Source organism: Schistocerca piceifrons, chromosome 4 (genome assembly GCF_021461385.2).
Source record: "Schistocerca piceifrons isolate TAMUIC-IGC-003096 chromosome 4, iqSchPice1.1, whole genome shotgun sequence".
NCBI lineage: Eukaryota > Metazoa > Arthropoda > Insecta > Orthoptera > Acrididae > Schistocerca > Schistocerca piceifrons.
This window is the reverse complement of record NC_060141.1, coordinates 317,576,450-317,602,377: the sequence shown is the minus strand read 5'-3', so window position 1 is coordinate 317,602,377 and position 25,928 is coordinate 317,576,450. Positions and strand designations below refer to the sequence as shown.

Genomic DNA, 25,928 nt, shown 5'->3' with positions numbered 1-25,928 from the left:
TGGAATGAAATTTATAACTATGTTAAAAACAAGTTTATGGCTTACAAATAATATATATTTACTGGAAGACAGAATGGTTGATGTGTCCACACTTTCGGGAGGCAACAGTCAAGTACTGCTGATAGAAACATTTAAAAGTAGGAAACAAACTGTTTGTGGCCTTTGGAACTGTTAGTTCCTTCCACAGGGAGGTAACCAGCTTCGGGAGAAGGGGCAGGTTACTCAAACCACAAGTTAAGAGTAGGAAGAAGGGAGAAAAATATGAAGAGCACTGTCAGTGATTGTAGGCATCCATAATAGTAGAATTGTGCCAGCGTCAGTCCAGAGACAGAGTGAGAAGTAAACATGATTGTGAGGAAGAGAAATGAGAAGGGAAATGCAGTAGGAAAGGGGATGGAGGAAAACCATGAAGAGAAGGTGGAAGTGGGAGGGGAGAGGAAGATAAAGTACAAAAATAAAGAGAAGGAAGAAAGAAAAAGGAAACCTCAACCCCAAAAATCATCCATGCCAGGAATTCCCTAAACCATAATCAAGCTGAGTCGTGACCTAGACATGACTGGATATTTAGCGATGGGAAGTGTTTGACACACAGGATAATCAGCTCACCCCTCAATGGACAAAACCACACCTAATGACCTCTTTCCTTCCACAAGCATGCGCTACTGCTTCTGTACAGCTCCTTAGTGTTCCTGGTACACGCATGCTTGTGCCCCGCCAACACACACACACACACACACACACACACACACACACACACACACACACACACATACATGCAAACACAACTCTCACACCAACTGCACTCTCAGGCAATCAAAACCGCACTGTGACCCCCACCATACTATCCCTCCTCCTGCCTCCTCCTTACCCCCACCCAGTCACCATTCCCATCATGCACTGGTGCTGCTACTTGCAGTGTGGTTTCAGTTGCCTGAGACATACAATGGCCTCTCATCCGTAGAACACTGCTTTCCTAAGAACCAACTGACAGACTCCTCATAACCTCCTTTATTCTCATCCCAGCCAACTTTGTCATTTCCGATAACTACTTCACATTCGAGGGCCGGACCTGCAAACTGATCTGGGGGACCCCTAAGGGAACTTGGATGGTCCAGTCCTATGACTCACTATCTTTTCATCGTCCACATAATTAGGTATTCAACACTCACACCTGAACTTGTTCCAGATTTATTTATGATGTATTTGTGGCCTGGACTCATGGTGAAGAACTACTCCTATAGTTCATGAAACAGATTAATTGCTTTTCTGAGTGCAAAGCCGTCTTCTTTCACATTGACCATCATCTGATCATCACATAAAACCAACCAATTAACAGTAAGACCTTCACTTCAACTGCTGTCACCTAGTCCACATCGAATCCTCACTTCCCTACTGCCTAGATATCTGGGCAAACACATCACCTCCACCACTGATCCCCTCAACACCTACACCAGCTACCTCATCTAGACTTTCCTCTTTAGCAACAATAACACCACAGAAATTGTCCGTCAGCAAATCTCCTGTGCAGTCTCTTCCTCTCAACTTCTTTCAAACACAGTATTTGGTTCCAAAAAACATAGAAGCACCCCATTTGTCATGCCCCAATACATTATTCTGCTGAGGCTCAGACTTTCTCAGGCCAAGCCTGAAATGAGAGCTCTTCTTGATATGCTCCTGAAAAGACCCACTTTAATCTTCCATCACTGTCCCAATCTCTGTAACATCCTTGTCAAACCATGTCACATTCCTAGACCAAAATTCCAACTACAAATTTCCTATACCTGCTATTGTTCCTACTACAAAACTTACATCTTGCCCTCTCCAGCAACCACTTATTCCACCCATACCACTGCTAAATCCAACACATCATCCAAGACAGCAACCTATGTTTACTAACATGTGTTCATTGCATTGGTTTTTATGTAAGAAAGAACACTAATAAAGTGGCAGAGCACATGAATTGTCCCAGAAAAACTGTCTGCCTTGGGGAGACCCAAATTCCATTCGCCAAGATCCACATTCTGCAGTGAGACTTAAAGGACCTGAGAGGTTGCTACAGCAAATAGACAGTTCGGATCATCCCACTCGGCCCTATTTTCCCTGAGCTTGAAGACGGAAACTTGTTCTTCATTGTTTTCTGTTATTCCACCACCCTCTTGAACGTGAGTTGTTCCATTTACTTATATCTTTTATTAAACTTTTTACTCTAAGTTTTTTACTTTTCCTGTTTTCTTTTTTCTTTTCTTTTCTATTCTTTTCTTTTGCCCACAAAAAATATACTTCATCACTTTCCTCCTAGCTCTTAACTGCACTGTTAATTTCTCTTTCTCTTAATCTGCCTTTGCTTCTCTATTCATATCATTTATGGACTGAAGCTGGCACAGTCCTTACCAATGTATTATCTTTGATGTCTTTTTCTCATCTATTTCCGTACTACTTCACCCCCATTCATCCTCAAAACTGGTTGTTCTCTTTCAGTGTGGAATCTAGGTAACCTGCCCCTTGTGTTGAACATTTACAAACCTGTTCCTCTTCCCTCCTTAATTAAGAAACTAACTGTTATGGAAGCAAGGAAGAGGTTCTTTTTTCTTAAAATGTGTATCAGCAGTAATGGAATTTCCCCTCTGGAAGGTAAGTATTGGCCAGACATTTGTCTCCTTGTAATTTTACTGTTTACTCGGCTGAATTCTCCATTTGATGCAGATGCAGTAAAACAGAACACTAGATGCATTCTTCAGTTTTTAACCAGTGCATGTTTCTGTTAGACAGGATGTAAAAGGGCTCAAAATAAGGATACAAAAAAAAGTTAGAACTCAATAAAATATGATACTGAAATTGTCAGATTCATGACAGTTTAATAATATTTTATTGAAAGTTATAGTCTGTGTGGTGAATCATGCTATTGACAGTTCTTGTGACCAGATGGAAGTGTTCCCAGATGCGGCTTATCAGTTTATGGCACCCCATGTCCAGTCACTGCTGCTCATATTCTCAAATGATAAAAACGAAACCAAAGCAAGATGCAAGTTGTTTTTGTATGCATAAATTTATCACCACCAGCTTTTCTGAACTACGAAAAAGGAGTTATCCTAGCAACACATCCATCGCTTGCGTAATCGTCCTGTTCCCAGTCTGTGGTAATCCATTGTTCCCATACTCAACAAATTCCCCTTCCTCTATCTTCAACCCTCCTAATTCACATCGCCATGTCACCTTCAGTGTGTGCCATTCCCCATGGCTCAGATAGCTATGCATCATATTTCTAGCCTATGCAGTTGCTATACCTCCTTCCCTTCATTCCTTGCCGGCAAACAAGCTGCATCCCTGTGAGCTATAGTCACACACCCCAACCCATCCCTGTGATGTAGAGGTATAGGTATGGGATTAGGCGGGGGGGGGCTGACAAGTTAATTTCATTCCAAAGTTGTGACCGGTACATACTGGTAACATTTGTCTGTTCTGTCCTTTCATTTACAATTGCCAGCAACCTCAGAGATCTACAGTATAAACAAGGTAGGTTGAGCTTCATTCCAAAGTTGTGATCAGTACATATTGCCTTTTGTTTATGACTATTGGCAGTCCCAGTGATGTAGTAGCAGGACAGCATCTCGTGCTGTGTAAGTCAGTCAGAAATAAACAAGGTAAACATGTTTGAACATGAGCATCTGTATAATTTACTTTCACAAACTCTTGTTTCTTTCTTGTCGCTATTTATGCCATGTTTTAAAAACCTGAATTTCAGAACAGTATTTTGTAAAAAATGATTTCTCGTTCTATCACAAGTTTGTTTGTACTTCTTTTTATCTAGGGAACGTCCTGATTGGCCTGTAATGCATGCTTGCTGTTTGCCTATAATAAATTTGGTGTATAATGTTTACAGATACAGGGGTCATTTTGTAAGTCATGGCGGTTATCATATATCAGACGATAATGCGATGACATCAGAATCCCACTATGTGCATTTAACCGGTACGGCAATGTGTATGTGAATGACAACACAAAATAGAGTTCCTGTACAGGAGGTCATGGTGTATCTGAATGACAACGCAAAATAGGGTTCCTTTACAGGAGGTTGAAATGACATGCACACATTGAGTCTCTGTGTAACTTTATTGTGCACGAGTATGAATGGAACAAAAACGAATCAAAATCCACTATCGTGCTTCAAAATAGTCCCCAGTGCATATGCATAGCACTGCCAACAATGGGGAAGATGCTGAAATGCCATGAGGACATTCCCCATTTTGAAAACACCTCCCACACTGTGGTTTTGTCAATTGTGAAATGAGGTAGAAGTCACTTGGACTGAGGTTTGGTGAGTAGAGTGGGTGGGAGAGGACCCATCTTGTAGCATGACTAACCTTCATGTTTCAGGCTCTGGTACTGAACCGTCCTCACGTGCGGTAGCAATCTCTCGGTGGATTTTTGTAATGTTCGCCTCAGGCTTTCCAGGGTATTTACTGTGATTACGGCGATGTAGTTCTCAATATACATAAATGATTTATTGGACAGGGTGGGCAGCAATCTGTGGTTGTTTGCTGATGATGCCGTGGAGTATGGTAAGGTGTCGAAGTTGAGTGACAGTAGGAAGATACAGCATGACTTAGAAAAAATTTCCAGTTGGTGTGATGAATGGCAGCTAGTCCTAAATGTGGAAAAATGTAAGTTAATGCAGATAAGTAGGAAGATCAAACCTGTAATGTTCAAATACAGTATTATTAGTGTCATGCTTGACACAGTCAAGTCGTTTAAATATCTGGATGTAACATTGCAAAGTGATATGAGGTGGAATGAGAATATAAGAACTGTGGTATGGAAGGTGAATGATCTACTTCGGTTTATTGGGAGAATTTTAGGGAAGAGTGGTTCACTCATAAAGGAGACCACATGTAGGACACTGGTGTGACCTATACTTGTATATTACTCGAGTGTTTGGGATCCGCACCAGGTTAGACTGGAGGAAGACATCAAAGCAATTCAGAGGCGGGCTGCTAGATTTGTTACCGGTAGGTTCAAACAACATGTAAGTGTTATGGAGATGCTTTGGGAACTCAAAAGGGAATCTAGAGAAAAGGCAATGTCCTTTTCAATAAACACTATTGAGGAAGTTTAGAGAAGCAGCATTTGAAGCTGACTGGCGAACGATTTTACGCCGCCAACATTTATTGCGCGTAGGGACCACGAAGATAAGATATGAGAAATTAAGGCTCATATAGAGGCACATAGAAAGTTGTTTTTTCCTCCTCTTTGTGTGTTTGCCACACACCATACAGTAGCTTGTGGAGTATTTATGTAGATGGAGAGTATCTATGTTGATGGAGAGTAATCCATCCTGGTTTTTCTGTTTTATGTAGGTGCAGATGTAGACAAGTTTCAAAAATCACAACTTGCCATTTTGTATGTTTGAAGAGGTGCTATCCAGCACCTAAAATTTTAGAAATTAAGTACTGCTTTTCGGTGAGTGGACTCGTATACTTCTACAGATTAGAGTCACACTGAACAGTTTATCAGTATATTAACAGTAATAATTGTAAAAAAGTACTCACAAAATAATGATAGGGTGATGGCATGTTCTCATCTTAAACATCTGAGAGTGGTGCAGGAACAGTAAAGCTATTAGCAGTTTTTCTACTCCTCACTAGTCACTTGGCTGACTGCTTCCACAAGGGGTTATTCAACTTTTTGTTGTTTGCTGCAATGTAATTTTTTCTTTGTTCCCATGTACCTCTAGTATATGAAATTTATTTGAAGGAAACAAATTAAGTAGGTTGGAAATTGTGGTTCCTTTTGTGGAATTGTCATTTTTAAATCTTTCCTGAGAGCCACATCTCGTCTTTTCAACCGTGGAATAGTAATATTTTTCTTGGTTGCCAATGTTGGTGTCCTGTGAACAACTGAATGATACAGGGCATTATTCATAAAAAATGGCTGAGGATATTGTGTCAGATTTGTCCTTATCTGCACATAAGACAACAATTCATACTCCTTTTTTGCCAGGCAATGACATTGTCTCCTCACTTCAGCATAAACATAATGATGAATTGCATTAACCCAAGTTTCATCTACCCACACTGTACTTTCAAATGTCATGCTTGTGATGCTGCACAGAAATCTGCACCACCATGCAACAACGTCCTTTTATCTGATACTGTGTTTTTGTTTTATTTTGTTTCTGACTACTTAAAAATAGTCTTGATAATGAAAGCAAATATGTCGTACGATCTGATAATAATTTTGGTCCTGTATGACTTAGTATCTCATACAACTGTGGGGACAAATATAATTCTAGTCTGATATTTATTACTGTTTTAGTACAAGGCACACAGAGTGCAATGTTACCTCACATTCATTATTCAAAAGGATCTTCAAACAAATCACCAGCTATATATTCTTTCAGTTGGGAAGAAGATAATACTTTAACTGCAGTAGAACCAATAATCAGCATCAAACAGTAACAGTTCTTTAACATGCTGTGAGCTTCCCAGGCGATATCTCTGTTTCAGAAATATCTATTAATAGACCGCTGAATGAAAAGAATAATTTAATTTTTCTTTCCAGAAATTGAAAAAAAAATTTTAAATTGATACTCATCTGATTCTTTTGTGATTACTTGATCTATTGTTGTTTAAATATTATTGCTGTTTTCATGCAAGTATGTTGACTTTAAAATTGCAAAAAGTGGCAAGAGATATAACTTCTTCTCACTGCAATTATGAAGTAAGTTCTGCTGTACCACTGGAGCTTTATTCATCACAGTTTGTTATTACTATCTTGACAGTAAGTTTATTCATTAAAAGACACCAAGGCCTATTTGGCATTGCCAATTTCTATTTTAAAAACCTCTACTTTTCCTCTTCAGGCATTGCCATCTACATCCTTACTACACAAGCCACCACACGGTGTATGTACTGACACTATCCAGGATTTTATTAATCATACCCACATAATGTCTAAGCTGAGAATTAAAATGCATTCCCTTTAATGTTTTCTCATGTATTTACACGGAACGATGTACCATTGTACATTAGTGAATTCCCAAGTCTGGCTCTGACTTCATACACAACTTAAAAACTCAAATAGACCATTTTTTAATGTACCAAGGAATGTCCCCTGGTAGGTGAGTGGTCAGCGAGACGGAATTTCATACCTAACGGCCCGTGTTCGATTCCCAGCTCGAGAGACTCACCAGGCCTGACTAGATGCCCTAGCCACACAGCATTTCCATTTATTGTAAGAATTGCAGGTGATGCCATTTTTTGGCCGGATATTTTGTGCACATCACCTTTTGATATCCTTCAGCATCTGTGGTCCCAGTTCTTGCTAGCATGTAGCTCTGCTGTCACTGCACCTCGTTCACACACCGTACATTATATGTAACAGAATAATTACAGCTACAGTTAACATGCATTTATAAGATCAAAGTTTATCCTTGCCATAATTCTCCAAAAAGAAAACGCAAAAATTTGTCAGTAATATGACATTCTGATGGGTGGAAATCCACTAACAACATCCACTGGGATTAGCCTTACAAAATGTTATCTTACACTTTCTGTTAATGTTTTAAATTCATTAATAACTAAATATCTAAAAGGTGTATCTTTAAGCGTTGTACATAGTGAAAATATGCTGCCTTTAAAAAGATCATCTTTCTGAAGCAACATGAGCAATTTCAGTAGTGTAAGATGTTTTCTTATCTTATAATAAGTTTTATATATATATATATATATATATATGACTAGTGACAAGCCCTCATTTCACATGGGTAGCACTAGGTATGTATGGTGAGGTGGCTTGTTTATAATATGTAGTGACATACAGAAACCTTTTGTCACAGATTGTTCACTCTCTTAGTGGAAACCATATCAAAATCTCTAAAATAATTTCTGAGATTAGCTGTAACATGCAGACAGGAAAATGTGATGAAGGACATTAATTAATTAATAATATGTATAGATGCCAAATAGCATATTTCTGAAAATTATCCAATGCTGACACTTGCTTCTTCCTCAGAGACATCTGTTTCTGGTGTCTGCAGCCTTGTTGTGCCGCACGTGTCACAATCGACATTGTACTGTTCTTTCCCTGTTGCAACAATAGCGATTTTACTTACTTTCAAAGCTGTTGAAATCCTCTTTACAATCTGAGCAACAGAAAGGAGATGTTCAGGCAATGTGTTATGCTTGCACTGATATAGTTTGAAATGAAATAGAAGTGCATAAGCACCGAAAACACCCAAAATGAACAATTGACAAACTAGACTTCTTGGTAAACAAAGCAAAATGACAGCACCAGTTAAACATGACATGCTCACAGCTATATTTCAAACAGGATTGCATTAGTTTTGCTTTGTGGCAACTTGGCTCGTGCTGTGTGTTCAAACACAGTCCATCAGTGGTCTGGCTTCTTGCAGTTACTTAGCAACAAAACAATGCTACTGAGCTGAGCTGTCAGTGCCAAAGACACTCTTCTAGACTGTAGACTGTTTGCTAACCAAAGAAGACTTTTCATGGCAAGATAAACCAATATCTTTCAAATAATTGTATGGGTAGAGGAGAATAAAATGAAATTTTGAAATCATAGCAGGATTTGAGAGAAGTCTATGGCAAGAAACAAGGAAAATTTTGAAATAAAAGAAGGAAAATAGATTTGCTCGTGCAATGGCTACTCCTGATTAATACATCGTGACAGTTACAATGCATTCTGGTAAAGTTACAGATGTGGGAAGGTAAAATAAATTTTCACTTATATTAAAACAAAATAAATGAATGACTTTCATCTTTGTAGTACTTTACAGGTAATCTAAGTGAAGCATCAAACAAATAATCATTGAGTGTGATTGTCCCTCTTTGTTCAAGTGAAGCCACAACTCTAGCCCAGTGATACTAAAGCTTTAGCTCTGTGGATGTGACAATTGTCATTTTGAAAGACAGGATAACTAATATTGTTGTTGTTGTTGTTGTGGTTTTCAGTCCTGAGACTGGTTTGATGCAGCTCTCCATGCTACTCTATCCTGTGCAAGATTCTTCATCTCCCAGTACCTACTGCAACCTACATCCTTCTGAATCTGCTTAGTGTATTCATCTCTTGGTCTCCCTCTACGATTTTTACCCTCCACGCTGCCCTCCAATACTAAACTGGTGATCCCTTGATGCCTCAGAACATGTCCTACCAACCGATCCCTTCTTCTAGTTAAGTTGTGCCAAAAACTTCTCTTCTCCCCAATCCTATTCAATACTTCCTCATTAGTAATGTGATCTACCCATCTAATCTTCAGCATTCTTCTGTAGCACCACATTTCGAAAGCTTGTATTCTGTTCTAGTCCAAACTATTCACTATAAACATCCATGTTTCACTTCCATACATGGCTACACTCCATACAAATACTTTCAGAAACGACTTCCTGACACTTAAATCTATACTCGATGTTAACAAATTTCTCTTCTTCAGAAATGCTTTCCTTGCCATTGCCAGTCTACATTTTATATCCTCTCTACTTCGACCATCATCAGTTATTTTGCTCCCCAAATAACAAAACTCCTTTACTACTTTATGTGTCTCATTTCCTAATCTAATTCCCTCAGCATCACTCGACTTATTTCGACTACATTCCATTATCCTCGTTTTGCTTTTGTTTTTGTTCATCTTATATCCTCCCTTCAAGACACTGTCCATTCCGTTCAATTGCTCTTCCAAGTCCTTTGCTGTCTCTGACAGAATTACAATGTCATCGGCGAACCTCAAAGTTTTTATTTCTTCTCCATGGATTTTAATACCTACTACGAATTTTTCTTTTGTTTCCTTCACTGCTTGGTCAATATACAGATTGAATAACATCGGGGATAGGCTAAAACCCTTCCCAACCACTGCTCCCCTTTCACGTCCCTTGACCCTTATAACTGCCATCTGGTTTCTGTACTAATATTATAGTACTCCTTAAGATGGCAGACAAACTGCAGTATTGTGTGGCTTACCTCTACTCTGTCTGCAACCAGTGTCACAGCCAAGCTACACAGGCAGCCTGCTCCATTTCAGAAGATACTCAAGGGCTGCCACAACACACTTGACTACCAGGTGGCCAACAAAGTGCCAGCAGAAGTTGCTGGCACCACTGATCTCGTTCTTAGACCAGTGACATGACAGGAAGCAAAACACCAGTTCAATTAGAGTGGGCTTCCTGGATTAGGCACCGAATTAGTGTTGATTTTCTCAATCAGGTGCTCACTTTGGGCCTGTCACTGCACTGTCACCACCTTCCGAGCCAGCCTTCTCATCCTAGATCCTGCAGTGGGTCTTCTGTGAAGATGACGCTGCCCCAATGGGAAGATTGACTTTCGGATTTTAGTATTTCTCTGATTTTTTATAATTTGGCTTCACAGGACTTTGTAAATTCTCCGTGAGAACTTGGACTCAGTATTAAGTGTGTCATTAACTTTAATTGGACTTCATCTCTTAAAAAAAAGAATATCATGAACTTTGGTCGGACTTGGTTTGTCTCTCTAGTGTGCCAAAAGCTTTAATTCATAACTTCCGTTTCCCCCATCACCAGGTGGATGGGTTGTTTTGTGTTCAACACAGAAAAGTTTATTTTGGACTTACTTTTAAACTGGGATTGCTGGCTTAACAAATTAGTTTTCTGAGTACCAGACAGTTTGAGTTCAACCAAAAGAGCGTATTTTGGTTAATGACTTTTCAAGACCTGTCTACCAATTATGTTTCTTACTACAAACAAGGTTCTGTTCAGTTTATACGTAGGCCTTTACTTTTGGAACCGCTCGCAGCAGACATACTAACTGGCAATGAGGAAAATGTTTTAGTGAGGTTCTTCAGTGCCCTTCTCATCTGCCATATTAATTGTCAAGAAGGTATTTGTTGTTTTTCGAATGAATGCTTACATGTGTGTCTGGCCCTGCTACGTAGGGCTTTGGCTTGCTGGTCTATTTACCCGAAGATTGGAGCTTCTCTACAAAGTGGCTCTTCTGTGTTTGCCATGGTTGATGTTTCCCAGCATAGAACTTGAACCTGAGGCTGATGCCATCATGACTCTAGAGGTAACCGACCACTGTCCTCAGTGCACTGCTGGGACTGACCACCTCCACCCACCAGTGGCGCTACCTCTTGTTTCTGGCATGACTCCGGGCCCTGTGTTTGGAATCCTGATGCCAGCTGCTTCCCACCGCCATCTCTGTTGCCCCACCAGGGTTTGCTGTTGCCAGACTGCACCGTCACAGCCTCCTCCTCTGCAGGTGGTGTTGAAATTTTCTTCCACTTTGACTCTACATCATGTTTCTGTTTCTCTCTGTTCCCGATGTGTGTCTTGCCTTCTGCACCTGGCCCAGTCCCATCCTACGCCTTGTATGTGCTTTTTGTTTGTTTTTATGCCTCCTGTGTGCACAGGTCTTTGAAGTTTCCTTTCTGTGCCTAATTTATGCACTACATGTCCTATTCTCTCCTGAGTATTTCTGCACAGCACAGTTCCCTCCCCCTAGTGCTTCCAAATCACACAATTACCTCCAAGAAGTGTTTCCGTACCACATGATCCGCCCCCCCCCCCCCCTCCCTACCGCCCTCACAGAAGCGCCCCCACACCTCGTGAATTCCCCCTCCCCCCAAGTTCTTCCACCCCCCACCCCCACCCCACAGCTGCAACCACATAATCACATTTCCCTCTCAAGTTCTTGTCTACCACACATTCCCTCCTAAGCCCTTCTGTATCACACAAACCCCTCAAGTGCTTCCGTATATCATTTTTCCATGCTGTGTGCTAGCACATGACAAATTATGTTCCCTCATGTTTTTGCACAACACCTGTCCCTACCAAGTGCTTTGGCACAACGATTGATCCAATTTTCTATTCCATGTTTTTCTGCCCATGGTGACCCATCTGTTATTGATGTGGTACTGTTGCCTTCTGGACTGGCTTCAGGCAGCCCACACATTAGTCACTTCCAGCCACCCCAGGCCCACCCTTACCGGTCACCAGGTCATGACTGCCGGCTGTCCTGGATACTGCCCCTGCACCCCAGGACCTGTCTTCCATTCGATGCTGTGCTCATCGCATAACACACAGCTGAGGATCCAGCATGTCACAAGTTTCTCTACCCGACATGGGACCTTCTCGGCATCCTTTCCCAGACAGTGTGGATGGTAGTCAGCCTTCCCCAACAGCAGCAGCACCATTAGTGGTTATCACTTGGGGCTACACCAGCGATGCCAGATTCACCACATACGGGTGTGAACTTCGGCTCATGAGACTTTCTAAGCCATCAAATGCCGCATATCACCTGCGGAATTCACTCGTCTCTCCCACACAATCCTGTGCATCAATCCCATATAAACAATACATGATTTGTTGGATAAGATAACATTTGCAGTCCTTCCTGGTCCATTTTTTTTTTTCTTTCTCTTTGCCCTTTGTAAAAGATTTTGAGTGACCACTTTATCTTTCGTAAACATTCCAGTAGATCTCCATTGAATGCTATTCCTTCGAGAATGTTTGCTTGGACTAAGACAGGAAGGACCCAGTGGAAATCCTACCACACATCCTACATTTTTTAGCCAGGAAATTAGACACGTGCTAGCAATCCCAGTCCAATGTTGCCATCTTTCAGCCACAGTTGTAATGCAGCTTCCAACTACTGCAAGATGCGCCACGTTTTTCACAGCACAGCTTTTAGTACACACAAACATAATTGATTCATTTTGTTACTGCACTGTAATGGAATTGTGCCCCATCTAATGAAAGGTGAAGAAGACAAACACTACTCTACATACTGCCATAAGCACTGTAGGCTGCTGCTCTTCACAGTATTTGTATTGATAGGCATCATTATGTCCTGGCCTCACAAGGGCTGAATGCATCCCACTTGCCAACAACGCTCGGGAGACCCAGACCGGTGACCTATGCAAATGATAGCCAAGAGCGGCAGTGCTGAACTTCAGTGTTATGAGAGGAACCAGTGTTACAACTGTGGCAGTGCCATTGGCATCATTATTGTATAGGCTTCTTTCTTTCGTCCTTCTTCTTTTGTTTTTAATTGCTTGCTCCTCCGAAAGTACTGGTGCTATTTAATTTGGACCTTCAGTAATCGCTCATATTCTAAGATACCAATATGTTATTCAGTAGTTGCATGGTCTCTGTGGTTGTAGCTATGTTTTGTTCATTTAGAACATAATGTCTCCCTCAGAGGTTCCAGTCGGTATCAGTTGGATATAGACAGATGTTGGCAAAAGGTCTTTACAAGACGCCTAGAAAATTCTGGTCGTACATGATACCTGTAAGCAGGTCAAAAATGTCTATTCAGTTACTAATCAATTAAGACAGAATTTCTATTTGGTGTACTAGGGGCTGTTTGCTTTAAATGTGGATAAATGTAAGTTGGTGTGAATGAGTAGGAAAAACATTGTAGTGAAGCTAAAATACAGTAATGATGGTGTGCTGCTTGACTCTGTTACAAAATTAATTGTCTAGGTATAAAGTTACTTTTAGACATGACAAAAAAGGTCACCTGCAGGGCAGCTGAATTGCCAGCGATTAATAGGAAGTGCAGCGCACCTTCCTACATTACCAATTTCAATCCAAGAGCTAAATTTGCTCAAAATTTTAGTTATAAATTACATTTTCCTTGGCAGTTAAATGAGGTGTTTTGCATGTTGTAGAAGATTTAGATCAGGAAACAAAAAAACTTTTGTTTTGTATACTTATCTTGAAGAATTTGAAGGTGGTGGCAATTGTTCACTGCAGATGTCCTAGGTTTGTTACTTTTTTGGTTTATGCTCTTTTTTTCCCTTATTCTGCATTTTTTAGTGATTGTGTATTACAGTGAAACCTCTATATAACGTTTTTCAAGGGACGACAAATTCTGAACACTGTAGAGAGGAAAACACTATAAAGAGGAAGGCTTCCAGATAATAATTATAGGGCATTACTGAAATTGGGATACCACTAATCAGCTTTGACAAATGGTGCCATAGATGACATTTTAAATTTTCACAACACTGTAATATGATATTCATTGCAAATTATCAATGTATCAAATGATTAGTTTTTTGTAATTAAAACATGGGGCCCGGTAGGTGGATGGGTGAAAGGAAATGGATCAGTTTGTACTGTAAAAAGTTATAACATATTCTTAAGATATGACATCATTGTCCAAAGCTGACAGGTGGTATCCCGTTCTTCAGTTGACCCAATTATAGAATATGAGCCAAATTTTGTTTATGATATACTGAACATATTACATAAAAACACAGTAAATGGTACAGATTAAAAAAGAATTAGTTACAAAAAAATTACTTTAATAATTAAATTATGAAATGGAACTTAAATTTGCACAAAACTCTAGGAACCTACAATCTGAAAATCACATACCTATGATTTTTAAAATATTCAAGTGAGCATGTTTGTTTTCTATTTCTCCTAAACTCTATGGCCAAATGAACAAGTTGATCTACTGTTCCGTCCTCAAGTCTGTGGGCCATCATGTATCTCCTGAATGTTTCAAAGCCTTCAGCTGCCTTAGTATATGAGGGCAAAGGGTCATCTTCCTTGTCACTGTCACTTTCACTACACTATTATTCTCCAAGCTTCTCTCTGCAGTCAGCTCCTCAATACTTTGTACTCCTGTGGTTGCCACCTTGTCATCCACAACCACAAAGTCCTCAAAAGTGACAGAATCACAGCCTATTAATTCCGGAAACTCTTGCAAATCACTTGCAACATCTTTCACAGGAGCTGCCATCTCATTTTCACAGAATCCCGTTTTTGTGAAACAGTTTTTAATAGTTTCAGCACTGACTTCCCTCCACAAGTACATAATTAAATTCATTGCCTGTTAAATACTTTCACATTTCTCAGAAAGGATATGTCTGGTGGATGTGCCACACATCTGTCCACAAACAGCAGCACAAGCAGAATGTGCATCACGTATCACGTGACCAGGTTCTGCCGCTGACATATGAAACACTCTGAGTGCGGGCTTTCCAAGCCGGTGCCAACTGTGAATCCGCAGAACGGAAAATGATGCGACTACATTCAGTCACTTAAATGTTATAAAGAGGTAAATAATTGACCAGGGTTCCAAAAATATGAGTGTTACATGGAGGAAATTGTAATATAGAGGAAACGCAGTAAAGGGGAAAATTTAACAAAGTCTATATGGGCTGTTAGTCGGGACCGAATAAAATGGATGTAACATAGAGGAAAACATTATATGGAGGAATGTTATAAAGAGGTTTCACTGTATTGCTTTCTGAAATAAAAATCCAACACACCTGAATTTTTAATTTTCTTCATTTACTCATAAAACATGTGCCTGACACAATAGCTCTATCACAGCTATTTTACAACAACAGAGTGACAAATACTACTCTGTAGCAACTACTTAACAAATGAACATACTTTATATATAGATACTTTATATATAGACTACTGACAGTACATCCTACTTTCAGCATTATTATAATTAATGGTTTTTGTAAATTTCAATAATAAAAGATCAAGGCAAATAATTTCACTTGTGACATCAAGGTTAACAGAGAACGCAAATATAACTTGAATTACCTGTTTGTGACATGTAAAGTTTTTCCATGCTAAATTTTCTGAAATAAATCTCTTCAAAGTTAGTATTAGAATATGTAAAATTTCAATAAGAATAATTGGTGTTTTAATTGCATACACTATAATACTAAAGTTTTATCATTTTATATTTAAAAAAACGCTCTTCTAGTTTATGCTGAAGACCAGTAAATTGAAGATTGTTTACTAGCGAATAAATAATTACGTCATTTAAGAAAACTGTATAAATTGCTTTCTGTTGTAGACTGTTGCTCTTCGTGCCATTGACCAATGGTTTGTGCAAGTTTAAAATTAGGATATGACCCCCCCCCCCCCCCCCCCCCACACACACACACACACACACACACACAAGCATGTTAATGTTATAAAATTATTGATTTTTCAAGATATTTAGTAGTCAGATGTATCGTATAGTTCAGGAGGAGACGCTCAGTATGTTAATTTGCACGCACGTCCAGAATTTCGTACATAAAATTTATGTATGAGTTTCTACCAAAAAAAGAAAATCTTTTACGTGTCAGAATTGTGTAGACACTGACTGAACAGAACAGAATCAGCATTGGTCTTTATTTTTTATGGGCGCCCTGCCAAGAGTAATTTTTTCTCCCAAAAAGGCCTATTTGTGTAATTGTTTGTGATGTGTGATGACATATTAAATACGTATATTACAGTGTTATTATTGTCATCATCTCCACATCACCGTCTCTCTTATTTACAAATTTTATAGTATAAAAGAAAGTTCGGGATGTAATAACAACGATATTATGAACCACAATAGATTTCTGCTCACCACATAGAGGAGGTGTTGAGTCACAGACAGACACAATGAAAAGACTGCTATACATTTAAGCTTTCAAATAAAATAGTCCTTCTTTAGAAACGGAAAACACACACACACGGCCGCTATCCCTGGCTGATGCGATGTGACCCAAGATGAGCGTCCATGACAGTATTAAAATGCTGTAGATCCTCTGGCAGCACTGTATTCTACCATTTTCAGCTGTGTATCACATAACAACAGCTGTTATCATCCAAATTTAGATTTTTGTTATACAGTCCGGAACTACATTCAAACAATGTATGGCATTATTGTCTGATCTCTTACAGATTCTGTAGTTAGTTCAGATAATGCGAAAACACAACAGCTGCACCTTTGGTTTTTTTGTTGCATCAGTATTGTGACCAAATGGGCGGTTGTCAAATATCATGTAGAGATGTTATTATGTTGGTCATATGTATAGAATAGACTTTTTTAGCAGATTTCTCTTTTCAGCAAATAATTCTGTGAACTAGGTATATATAAATTGCACTGAGCTTATTACACATTTCTGAGTATCAATTTATATTTTAGGATCTCATGTTACATCTAATCATTATGAGAAATGTTTTAGGAAGTGCATAAATTTAATTATAACTGGTATTACTGTCTTGTACAGCAGTATATGATATATTTATTTGATGACTGATGCATTACATTAAATTTTACTATGTTATTGTCATCAATCTTTCTTCAAATCAGAATCAACCTCACCAACATGGTCCGAGTGCTGTGGTGCCCTTGAAGCTGTGAGAACTGTAGTAACTGGCCTAGTCGAATTTATTCAACATCACGGTAGTCGAAGACTTCAAGAGACAAGCCATACGCATAATCCAAAATATAAAATAAGCATGTGCCGAGATCACACCTTACGAGGTAGTTGTCCACGTGGGACAAACTGTACATTTGCTCATTCGGAAGAAGAGCTTGAAAAGTAAGTGCTCATTTTACAGAAGTGGCATTTCCTTAATTGCTATGTAAATGCAATTTCTAACATTTAATAAACATAAATTTGTTCTTTCATCTTTCATATTATGTGTAGTTACTTACTCTTACTCTCCTGATCCCACAAACCACTTCTGGTGTTTGGCTTCGGCAGGTCGCCTCCAGTACAGCATTTTGTCTTTGATACCTTTTTCTCTTGCTCAAAGTATCTGAAGATCCGTGGCCACCTGGCCACTCCAAGTGTCTGTGTGAAGGGCTTCGTTCTTGGGTTTATTCTCTGACACTTCTCTAAATCTTGATTCCTCCTGTTGTCTGTGGAAGTGACTTGCCCACATCAGTCTCTGTGTCTTGTCTTCTGAAGCAACATTTGGTTCATCATATATCTTCCTGAGCTGCTTGTTCTTTCTCTTTGCAATTCTTCTCTTGCACAAATAAGTCCAAATATCTTCAGGATTTTATTTTCAAAAACCTTTATCTTCCTCACCTTATATCTTATACTTAATAATCCAGCCTGGATTTTCCATTGTTTGATTTATCTTATACTTATCTATTCTCCATTTCTCTCTCCCATATACACTACTGGCCATTAAAATTGCTACACCACGAAGATAACGTGCTACAGACGTGAAATTTAACCGACAGGAAGAAGATGCTGTGATATGCAAGTGATTAGCTTTTCAGAGCATTCACACAAGGTTGGCACTGGTGGCGACACCTACAACGTGCTGACATGAGGAAGGTTTCCAACCGATTTCTCATACACAAACAGCAGTCGACTGGCGTCGCCTGGTGAAACATTGTTGTGATGCCTCGTGTGAGGAGGAGAAATGCGTACCATCACGTTTCCGACTTTGATAAAGGTCGTAATGTAGCCTATTGCGATTGCGGTTTATCATATCGCGACATTGCTGCTCACGTTGGTCGAGATCCTATGGCTGTTAGTAGAATATGGAATCGGTGGGCTCAGGAGGGTAATACGGAACGCCGTGCAGGATCCCAACGGCCTCGTATCACTAGCAGTCGAGATGACAGGCATCTTATCCGCATGGCTGTAACAGATCGTGCCGCCACGTCTCGATCCCTGAGTCAACAGATGGGGACGTTTGCAAGACAGCAACCATCTCGGAGACCATGGCTGCAGTTACCCTTGACACTGCATCACAACAGGAGCACCTGTGATGGTGTACTCAACGACGAACCTGAGTGCACGAATGGCAAAACGTCATTTTTTCTCATGAATCCAGGTTCTGTTTACAGCATCATGATGGTCGCATCCATGTTTGGCGACATCGCGGTGAACGCACATTGGAAGCATGTATTCGTCATCACCATACTGGCGTATCACCCAGCGTGATGGTATGGGGTGATATTGGTTACATGTCTCGGTCACCTCTTGTTCACATTGACGACACTTTGAACAGTGGACATTACATTTCAGATGTGTTACGACCCGTGGCTCTACCCTTCATTTGATCCCTGCAAAACCCTACATTTCAGCAGGATAATGCAAGACCGCATGTTGCAGCTGGCCAGCACATTCTCCAGGTCTCTCACCAGTTGAAAAAGTCTGGTCAATGGTGGCTGAGCAACTGGCTCGTCACAATACGCCAGTCACTACTCTTGATGAACTATGGTATTGTGTTGAAGCTGCATGGGCAGCTGTACTTGTACACGCCACCCAAGCTCTGTTTGACTAAATGCCCAGGCGTATCAAAGCCATTATTACAGCCAGAGGTGGTTGTTCTGGGTACTGATTTCTCAGGATCCATGCAGCCAAATTGCGAGAAAATGTAATCGCATGTCAGTTCTAGTGTAATATATTTGTCCAGTGAATACCCGTTTATCATCTGCATTTCTTCTTGGTGTAGCAATTTTAATGGCCACTAGTGTAATAACACCGGTCTGGCTATAGGTTTGCATATTCTTATTTTGGTTACTCTTGAAAAAGAAACTTTATGACAGTAATGTTTTGAGTAATATGTTTTGGATGCCACTTTGATTGTTGCTTCTGTTTATTGTTTCTTACTATTTTAATATGATAATTTCATTTCTTTGTTATCTTTAGTTACCAGATATTTAAACTTGTCTGCTTCTTCGAACATGTGATTATCAGCCTCCAGGGCATCCCACATTTTTGCCATGTAATTTCTTACTACCCTCATGAATTTTGACTTCTTGTCAGTTACCTCCGAGCCAGCCTCTATTACTAATTTAAATAGCTTTCTTGTGAGTACTTTTAGATCATCAACTTTTTCAGCAATTAATGTTATCTCATCTGCAAAGGCAAGTACATTCATTTCTATTCCCACTGCCGCTTCGCTTGCTACAGCCACAATTTCCTTTATTATTATATTGAACGAGAGTGGTGATATTCTTTCCCTGCCTGTTTTTAGGTCAAAAGCTGTGGAATATTCTCCTTTCATTTTCGCTATCCCTTTTGAGCCTTCCAGTGCAACTTTTATAAGATTTGCAATTTTCTGTAGTATTCTAAACTTTTCTATTTTGTCTCACAACTTTTCTCTGTTCCTGCTACTGTAGGCTTTCTTAAAATCAACAAACAATATTGTCATTGTTTTGCTGTATTCCTATTATTTTCATATGGCTACTTCTAGTGCGAATATTTGATCAGTGGTGTATTGATTCTTTATAAATCCCTTTCATTTCTCATCTTTTACCCCTTTTAAATGAGGTTTCTACTTTTTTTGGAGAATCTTCTTGGACACTTTGTAGGCTGTACTAATTAATGAGATACCTCTATAATTTCTGCATTCTTGTTTATTACGCTTTTTATGGACTGATACTATGATTGCTTCTTTCCACTCAGCTAACAGTCTTTCATCATTCAAAATGTTGGTCAAAAGTTTGTGAATTTGTTTTGTACTACCTCATTCATTGTAGGCATTGCAGCTAATGGATCTACTTTCTGGTTTTTATGTTGTTCCTCCATTTCTGTACTTCCATCTTTGACGTTTAAAAGCTCCTCAAAATACTTCTTCCAAATTTCTATACTTTTTGTTAATTTTGAAACCGTTTTACCATTTTTATCTATAATACCATACATCTGTGGTATACACACATCTGTGATAAATATCCTTTTCTGAAGAACCTAATTGATATTGCATTCCTTGCAGTTTTTATCCCCTTCTGGTCTAAAGACTCTCAATGTTCTCCCTTTTCCTTCTGAGAAGATTTTTGATTTACCAATTAGCACTTTAATATGCTTCTTTGCTTTCATTAGAGTCTTTTTGTGGGTGTTTTTTCCTTTGCTACTCTTCTTTCTTTTATTTTTTTCTCAGATTCGTTTCTGCTGTTCCATCTTCCATTCTTGTTTTTATCATTTCCCACTGGTCTTCAAAGTCAGGCTTGTCTTCCATTGTTAGAAACTCAAATCCCTTTTGAAACTTAATGACAAATTCCTGTGCCTTGCCATTATCTTTAAATTTGTCTACATCACTATGCCATTCTTTTATGCTCTTTCTTCCCCTTAGATTTGCTATAGCTATTCATTGTTGTACATCTGTCATGACTAAGTAGTGTACCTGCCTCGGCTCCTCTTGTAGTTTACACATTCATTACACTGCTTTTATGCACTTGGTGTACCAACACATGGTTTATTCAGTATTTTGTTCTGCTACCTGGCAATACACAAGTTGCCTTGTGACTGTCCTTCCAAGAAACATATGCGGCCATAATCCTGAGGCTGGCTGTAAATGTGTAGCAAAGTAACCACACTCCATTGTTATTGCTTTCAGCATGTAAACTTTCTATCCCTCGTATTCCCTTCCAAAAGCTGTCCTTTCTGATTTCAGCATTGGTTCTCCAACAATGAGCTCCGTATCATACCTTGTTGTCTTACTAATTACTCCTTCAAGTCTTTCCTAGAAACTGCCTTTCTTTTCATTCTCCAGTACCTCACTTTGGATGTGTAACATAACTACTGTTATATTTGTGAATCTGTCTCTTAGTCTAATAACAGTTATTCTGTTATCAAATGGTTGAAAATTGATTATTACCCCTGCTATTGTTTTACTGAGCGTGAAACCTATGCCTTTTCAGAAATTTCCATCTTTCGATCCATTGCAGCTTGGAATATGTTTGTATGTTTCCATGTACCAGTTCCTGTGTATCTTGTTTCTTGCAGGGCTGCTAGATAAATTTCGTATCTGTTTTTCGTATTATATATAAAAATTTAAAATAAATAATATTTTTACTTGTGGTAGGTACAGAGCAAAGAATCGAAAAGCTGTTGTGAGAAGTAATCCTACACAATCCAAGGGGTCGGACGCAAACCAAAAGGAGAACCAGACAAATGACTTCCATACCAATGATAAGGTCTTCATACAACCAGATGACTTGCTTTATTCCAACAGCAATTCATCTATTACATCAGCCCCTTTTGAGAACTCTGTTTTAAGAGAAGGTACTGTATTGTTGTAGTGTCTCTCATAAAATTTATATTGTTTTTAAAGAGCTGAAGCTTTTGAGATTCTCTGAACTACTGTAAGTTATGTATACTTCTTGTGAATGTTGCAGGTTTCATTGGGAGTACAACACCTGTTCAAGTCCCATCAGTTGCTGCTGCTGTTGTTAGACCACCAGTTGGCGTTTCAATTCCTCCAGGAAGCTTTGAGTATGCAAGACCTTACAGTGCAACTTACCCTTCACCAGGCCCACAGCCAACTTCTTCAGTGTACCAAACCCCTCAGCAGCAAATGTTTGCTCCCAATCCAGGAAATTTCACGTCAGACATATACAGGTAGCATAAATTCTGTTAGATAGATTCTGTGAAAGTAATTGATAACCTCAATCGTCTAGCCATTAACCCTAGTCATAAGTTACTCAGTGGTGAAAGGATGATGTGTAATTTTTTGTGCATATTCCATTGTCATTAGCTTACCATTTCTGTTCCTCAAGCTAGATGTTGTTTACCAAATACAAGTGTGGTGGACTTATAGGTGGTGTGAAAATCTATACAAGAATTGAAATATGTGTTTTGTCACAGTGAATTTGCTGATAAAACCCACTGACAAAATTATACACCAGCATTGAATAAAATGTGTATGAAGTGATAAAAAGTCAGTGCCAGACACTAAAATGAGAGAGAAAGGAGCAGACAGACAACATGCAGGTGACAAACAAATGATCAAAACTAGATATTACAAGTAATAGAGATATAATGTTCAGTAAAATAAAATACTTGTGGCTATAGAAAACACAGTTTATTATTGCGGAGAATGAATCTGATGAAGTGTTTATACTGCAGTTATGAATAACATGCTTTCACAAATGAAATTGAAAATATGCTGTCTTCTTTCAACACATATTATTGTAGTTGTTGTTAAACAGTTCTAGTTACTCGGATTTTTTGCCACACTATTATGAATTTGTAGGGTTTCATGCCTCGAGTTGGTAAAAACAGAAACCCTATAGGTTTGCTTTGTTGTTTATCTGTCTGTCCGACTGTTAGAAACCCCTTTTTCTCAGGAACAGCAAGAAGTATCAAGTTGAAATTTATGTGACATACTGAGGCCTGTGGTCCCTAGGTGGTACAATAAATGTTAACATTTAAATCAATGCAATCAAAAGGTAGCAGCCATTTATGACTCATATTTTGATACTCACAAACAGACTCATCAAAACCTAAAGGATACTTGTTGTCGATCTACAGTGATGAAATTTACAAGAAGTAATGTTTGAAGGTGCAAGTAAAGAAAAATTGTGTATTTGTAATTGTATCACACGGGGGAAAAAAAATAATAATAATAAATAAATAAATTCTTATGTCATTTGCTATCCAACATCAGGCTTGAAATTAAAACAATCAGTAGTTCTGAATTCAGGCTGATTGGGTCGCAGTGGTAAAAATAAAAAATCAGGCAAGGAATAACTTTACTGCTCATATGACGCATTTCAGAATTTATCCATCTGATATCCAGGAGAAATTACTGCACTTAGATAGGGTGTTTCAAGTTGTATGTGAAACGAACATCCACAGACTATCTGTGAATGTTTGTCTCACATACAACTTGATATGCAATATCTACGAGCAGTAATTACTCCAGGATATCTGGTGATTGATAAATTCAGACATGTGTTGTGTCATTCCTTCCCTGATGTTTGACTTTTACCATTGCAACCCAGTCTGCCTGAATGGAGAACTACTGATTATCATAATAATGAGTACCTGCCTTCTGAATGATTTTGTCACATTTACACGTTGTGCCCCTGTTATGCTGAGCCAACCCAGTGGAAGGTTGGGTAACCAAACTCAGTGAGAAACTGGGTCAGCGAGCTGACAAGATGTGGAAGACAGTGGAAGACAACGGGAAACCACCACTGAAATTACTTCTCTAGACGTTCATGGGATGGACCTCTTTGTACGATATTCCAGAGGTAAAGCTGCCCCTCAGTCGGAACTCCGGGAGGGGAATACAATGGGGACTCCAGAGATTAGGGCAAATGGAAAAGTAAGGAAGAAGAAGAAGAAAGAAGGAAGACTTGTTGAGGATTGGGACTTGTAATGTTTTAACCCTTCTCCAGAAAGGGAAATTAGAAAACGCCAAACATAAAATGACAAGAAACAAATTGGATGTACTCGGAATGTGTGAGGTGAGGTGGGATGGTTGTGGAGAACTAAAAAGTGACGCATTCCGATTGTACTATACAGGTGAAGATAAAAATGGAATGCATTGGGTTGGAATTTTGATAGGTAAAAGATTGAAGGACAAGGTTATCAAGGTTTAATGTGATAGTGGAAGAATAATGATGATGAGACTGAAAGGGAAAAAGAATTAGTTATCATCCAGGTCTATATGCCAACACGTAATCATTCAGATGAAGAGGTAGAAGAATGTTATGAGACGAGAGCAGAGAGAGAGAAAAGAAACGCATGTATTGTTATAATGGGTGATTGGAATGTGGTAGCTGGCGAAGGACCAGAAGGAAAAGCTCTGGGAAAATTTGGACTGGGAGAAAGAAATGAGAGAGGGCAAAGATTGTTGGAATACTGCAATGAAAATTTCATGGTAGTTGGAAATAATCTATTTGATACCCACAAAAGATGACGGTATAATTGGATATCTCGATTTGACAACAAAATATATCAAATTGATTACTTAATGATACAACAAAGATACCGAAATTGCCTAAAGACTGTCAAAGGCTATCCAGGGGCAGATATTTATTCAGATCATATATTAGTAATAGCTGAGGTTCTAGTTAAATTGAGAAGAACCAGCAAGGGACAGAGAAGAGAGCACATTAACCTTGAGAAACTGAAAGACAGGCAATTCTGAAAAATTAGAGAATGCGTATTGTGAAATCATAATGAAAGGACAGGAAACGGAATGCACAGAAGGAAGATGGGATCGTTTAAAAAATGGGATCAAAATGGCAGCTAAGGAAACACTTGGAGTCAAGGAGAGGAAAAAAGTGAAGAAAGAATGGGTAACATGAGATACGATAACCAAGATGGATGATCACAGGAAATGGAAAACTGTAAACACAGAAGAAGAGAAGCGCAATTACAGGATGTTAAATAACGAAATTAAGAAGGGAGACAGAAAAAGCAAAGGAGAAATAGCTGACAGAAAAGTGTGACAACATAGAGAAATTGGAGAAAGAAGAAAAATATGATTTGATGTACAAAGAAGCAGTGGATTTGACATTCAGGGAAAAGAGAAACAACAACGTACTAAAGGAGGTAGAGGTAGCAGATGGTAAAATGGTGAGTGGACCCCAAGAAATAATGAGAAGATGGGAAGAATATATAGAATGGCTGTACGCTGCAGGCAGCTGACCAAGTGAAGATGGCCTTAGGATAGAAGAAGAAGAAGAAGATAAAGTTGCAGATGATGACAAAGGAAATGCAATACTAACTAGTGAGATTGAAGAATCTATGGAGGAGATGAAAAATGGAAAGGCAATGGGAATTGATGAGATTCCTGCGGAACTGTTGGTCATTGGAGATAAAAGGGAATAGGGAACTGATTGAATTGTGTAATCAAATATACATGACAGGAAAATGGTCAAAGGACTTTACAGAAAGTATCTTAATACCTATAGAAAAGAAAAAGAACAGCAAAATGTGTGAGGAACATAGGACAGTCAGCCCGATATCGCATGCAGCCAAAGTCTTGCTGACGACGCTCAACGGAAGGCTATATGGAAAGCTGAATTACATAACAGGAGATAAACAATTTGGTTTCAGGCGAGGATTGGGAACTAGATGCCATTGGGCTACGAAGAGTGGTAGGGGAGAGGTACTTGGAGAACAAAGGAAGGTGCATGTTGTGTTCATTGATCTTGAGAAGGCTTATGACTGTGTCAGATGGGACAAACCGATGGAAATCCTAAGGAAACATGGAGTTGACTGGTCGGATAGACGGCTAATTAGAAATTTATATTTGAACCAGAGAGCAAGAGTAAGAATAGGAAGTGTGATGAGTGAAGAAATTGAAGTGAGAGAGGTGTAAAACAAGGTTGTTGTTTATCACCAACACTGTTCAATATATATCTGGAAGAAACTATTAGTGAAAGTTTTGATGGAAGGAGAGGAGTTTGTATAAGGAGTCAGAGAGTGGAGTGTATAA

At 39.1% G+C, this 25,928-nt stretch overlaps 1 protein-coding gene across 1 annotated transcript in view; it reads left to right on the top strand.

The window, feature by feature from the left end:
• LOC124794997 (roquin-1) overlaps positions 1 to 25,928 on the top strand; it is a 251,544-nt gene that overhangs the window by 86,708 nt on the left and 138,908 nt on the right. Inside the window, 3 exon segments of the mRNA XM_047258752.1 lie at positions 17,095 to 17,326; positions 21,558 to 21,757; positions 21,871 to 22,093. Coding sequence (XP_047114708.1) covers positions 17,095 to 17,326; positions 21,558 to 21,757; positions 21,871 to 22,093 — 655 coding nt within the window.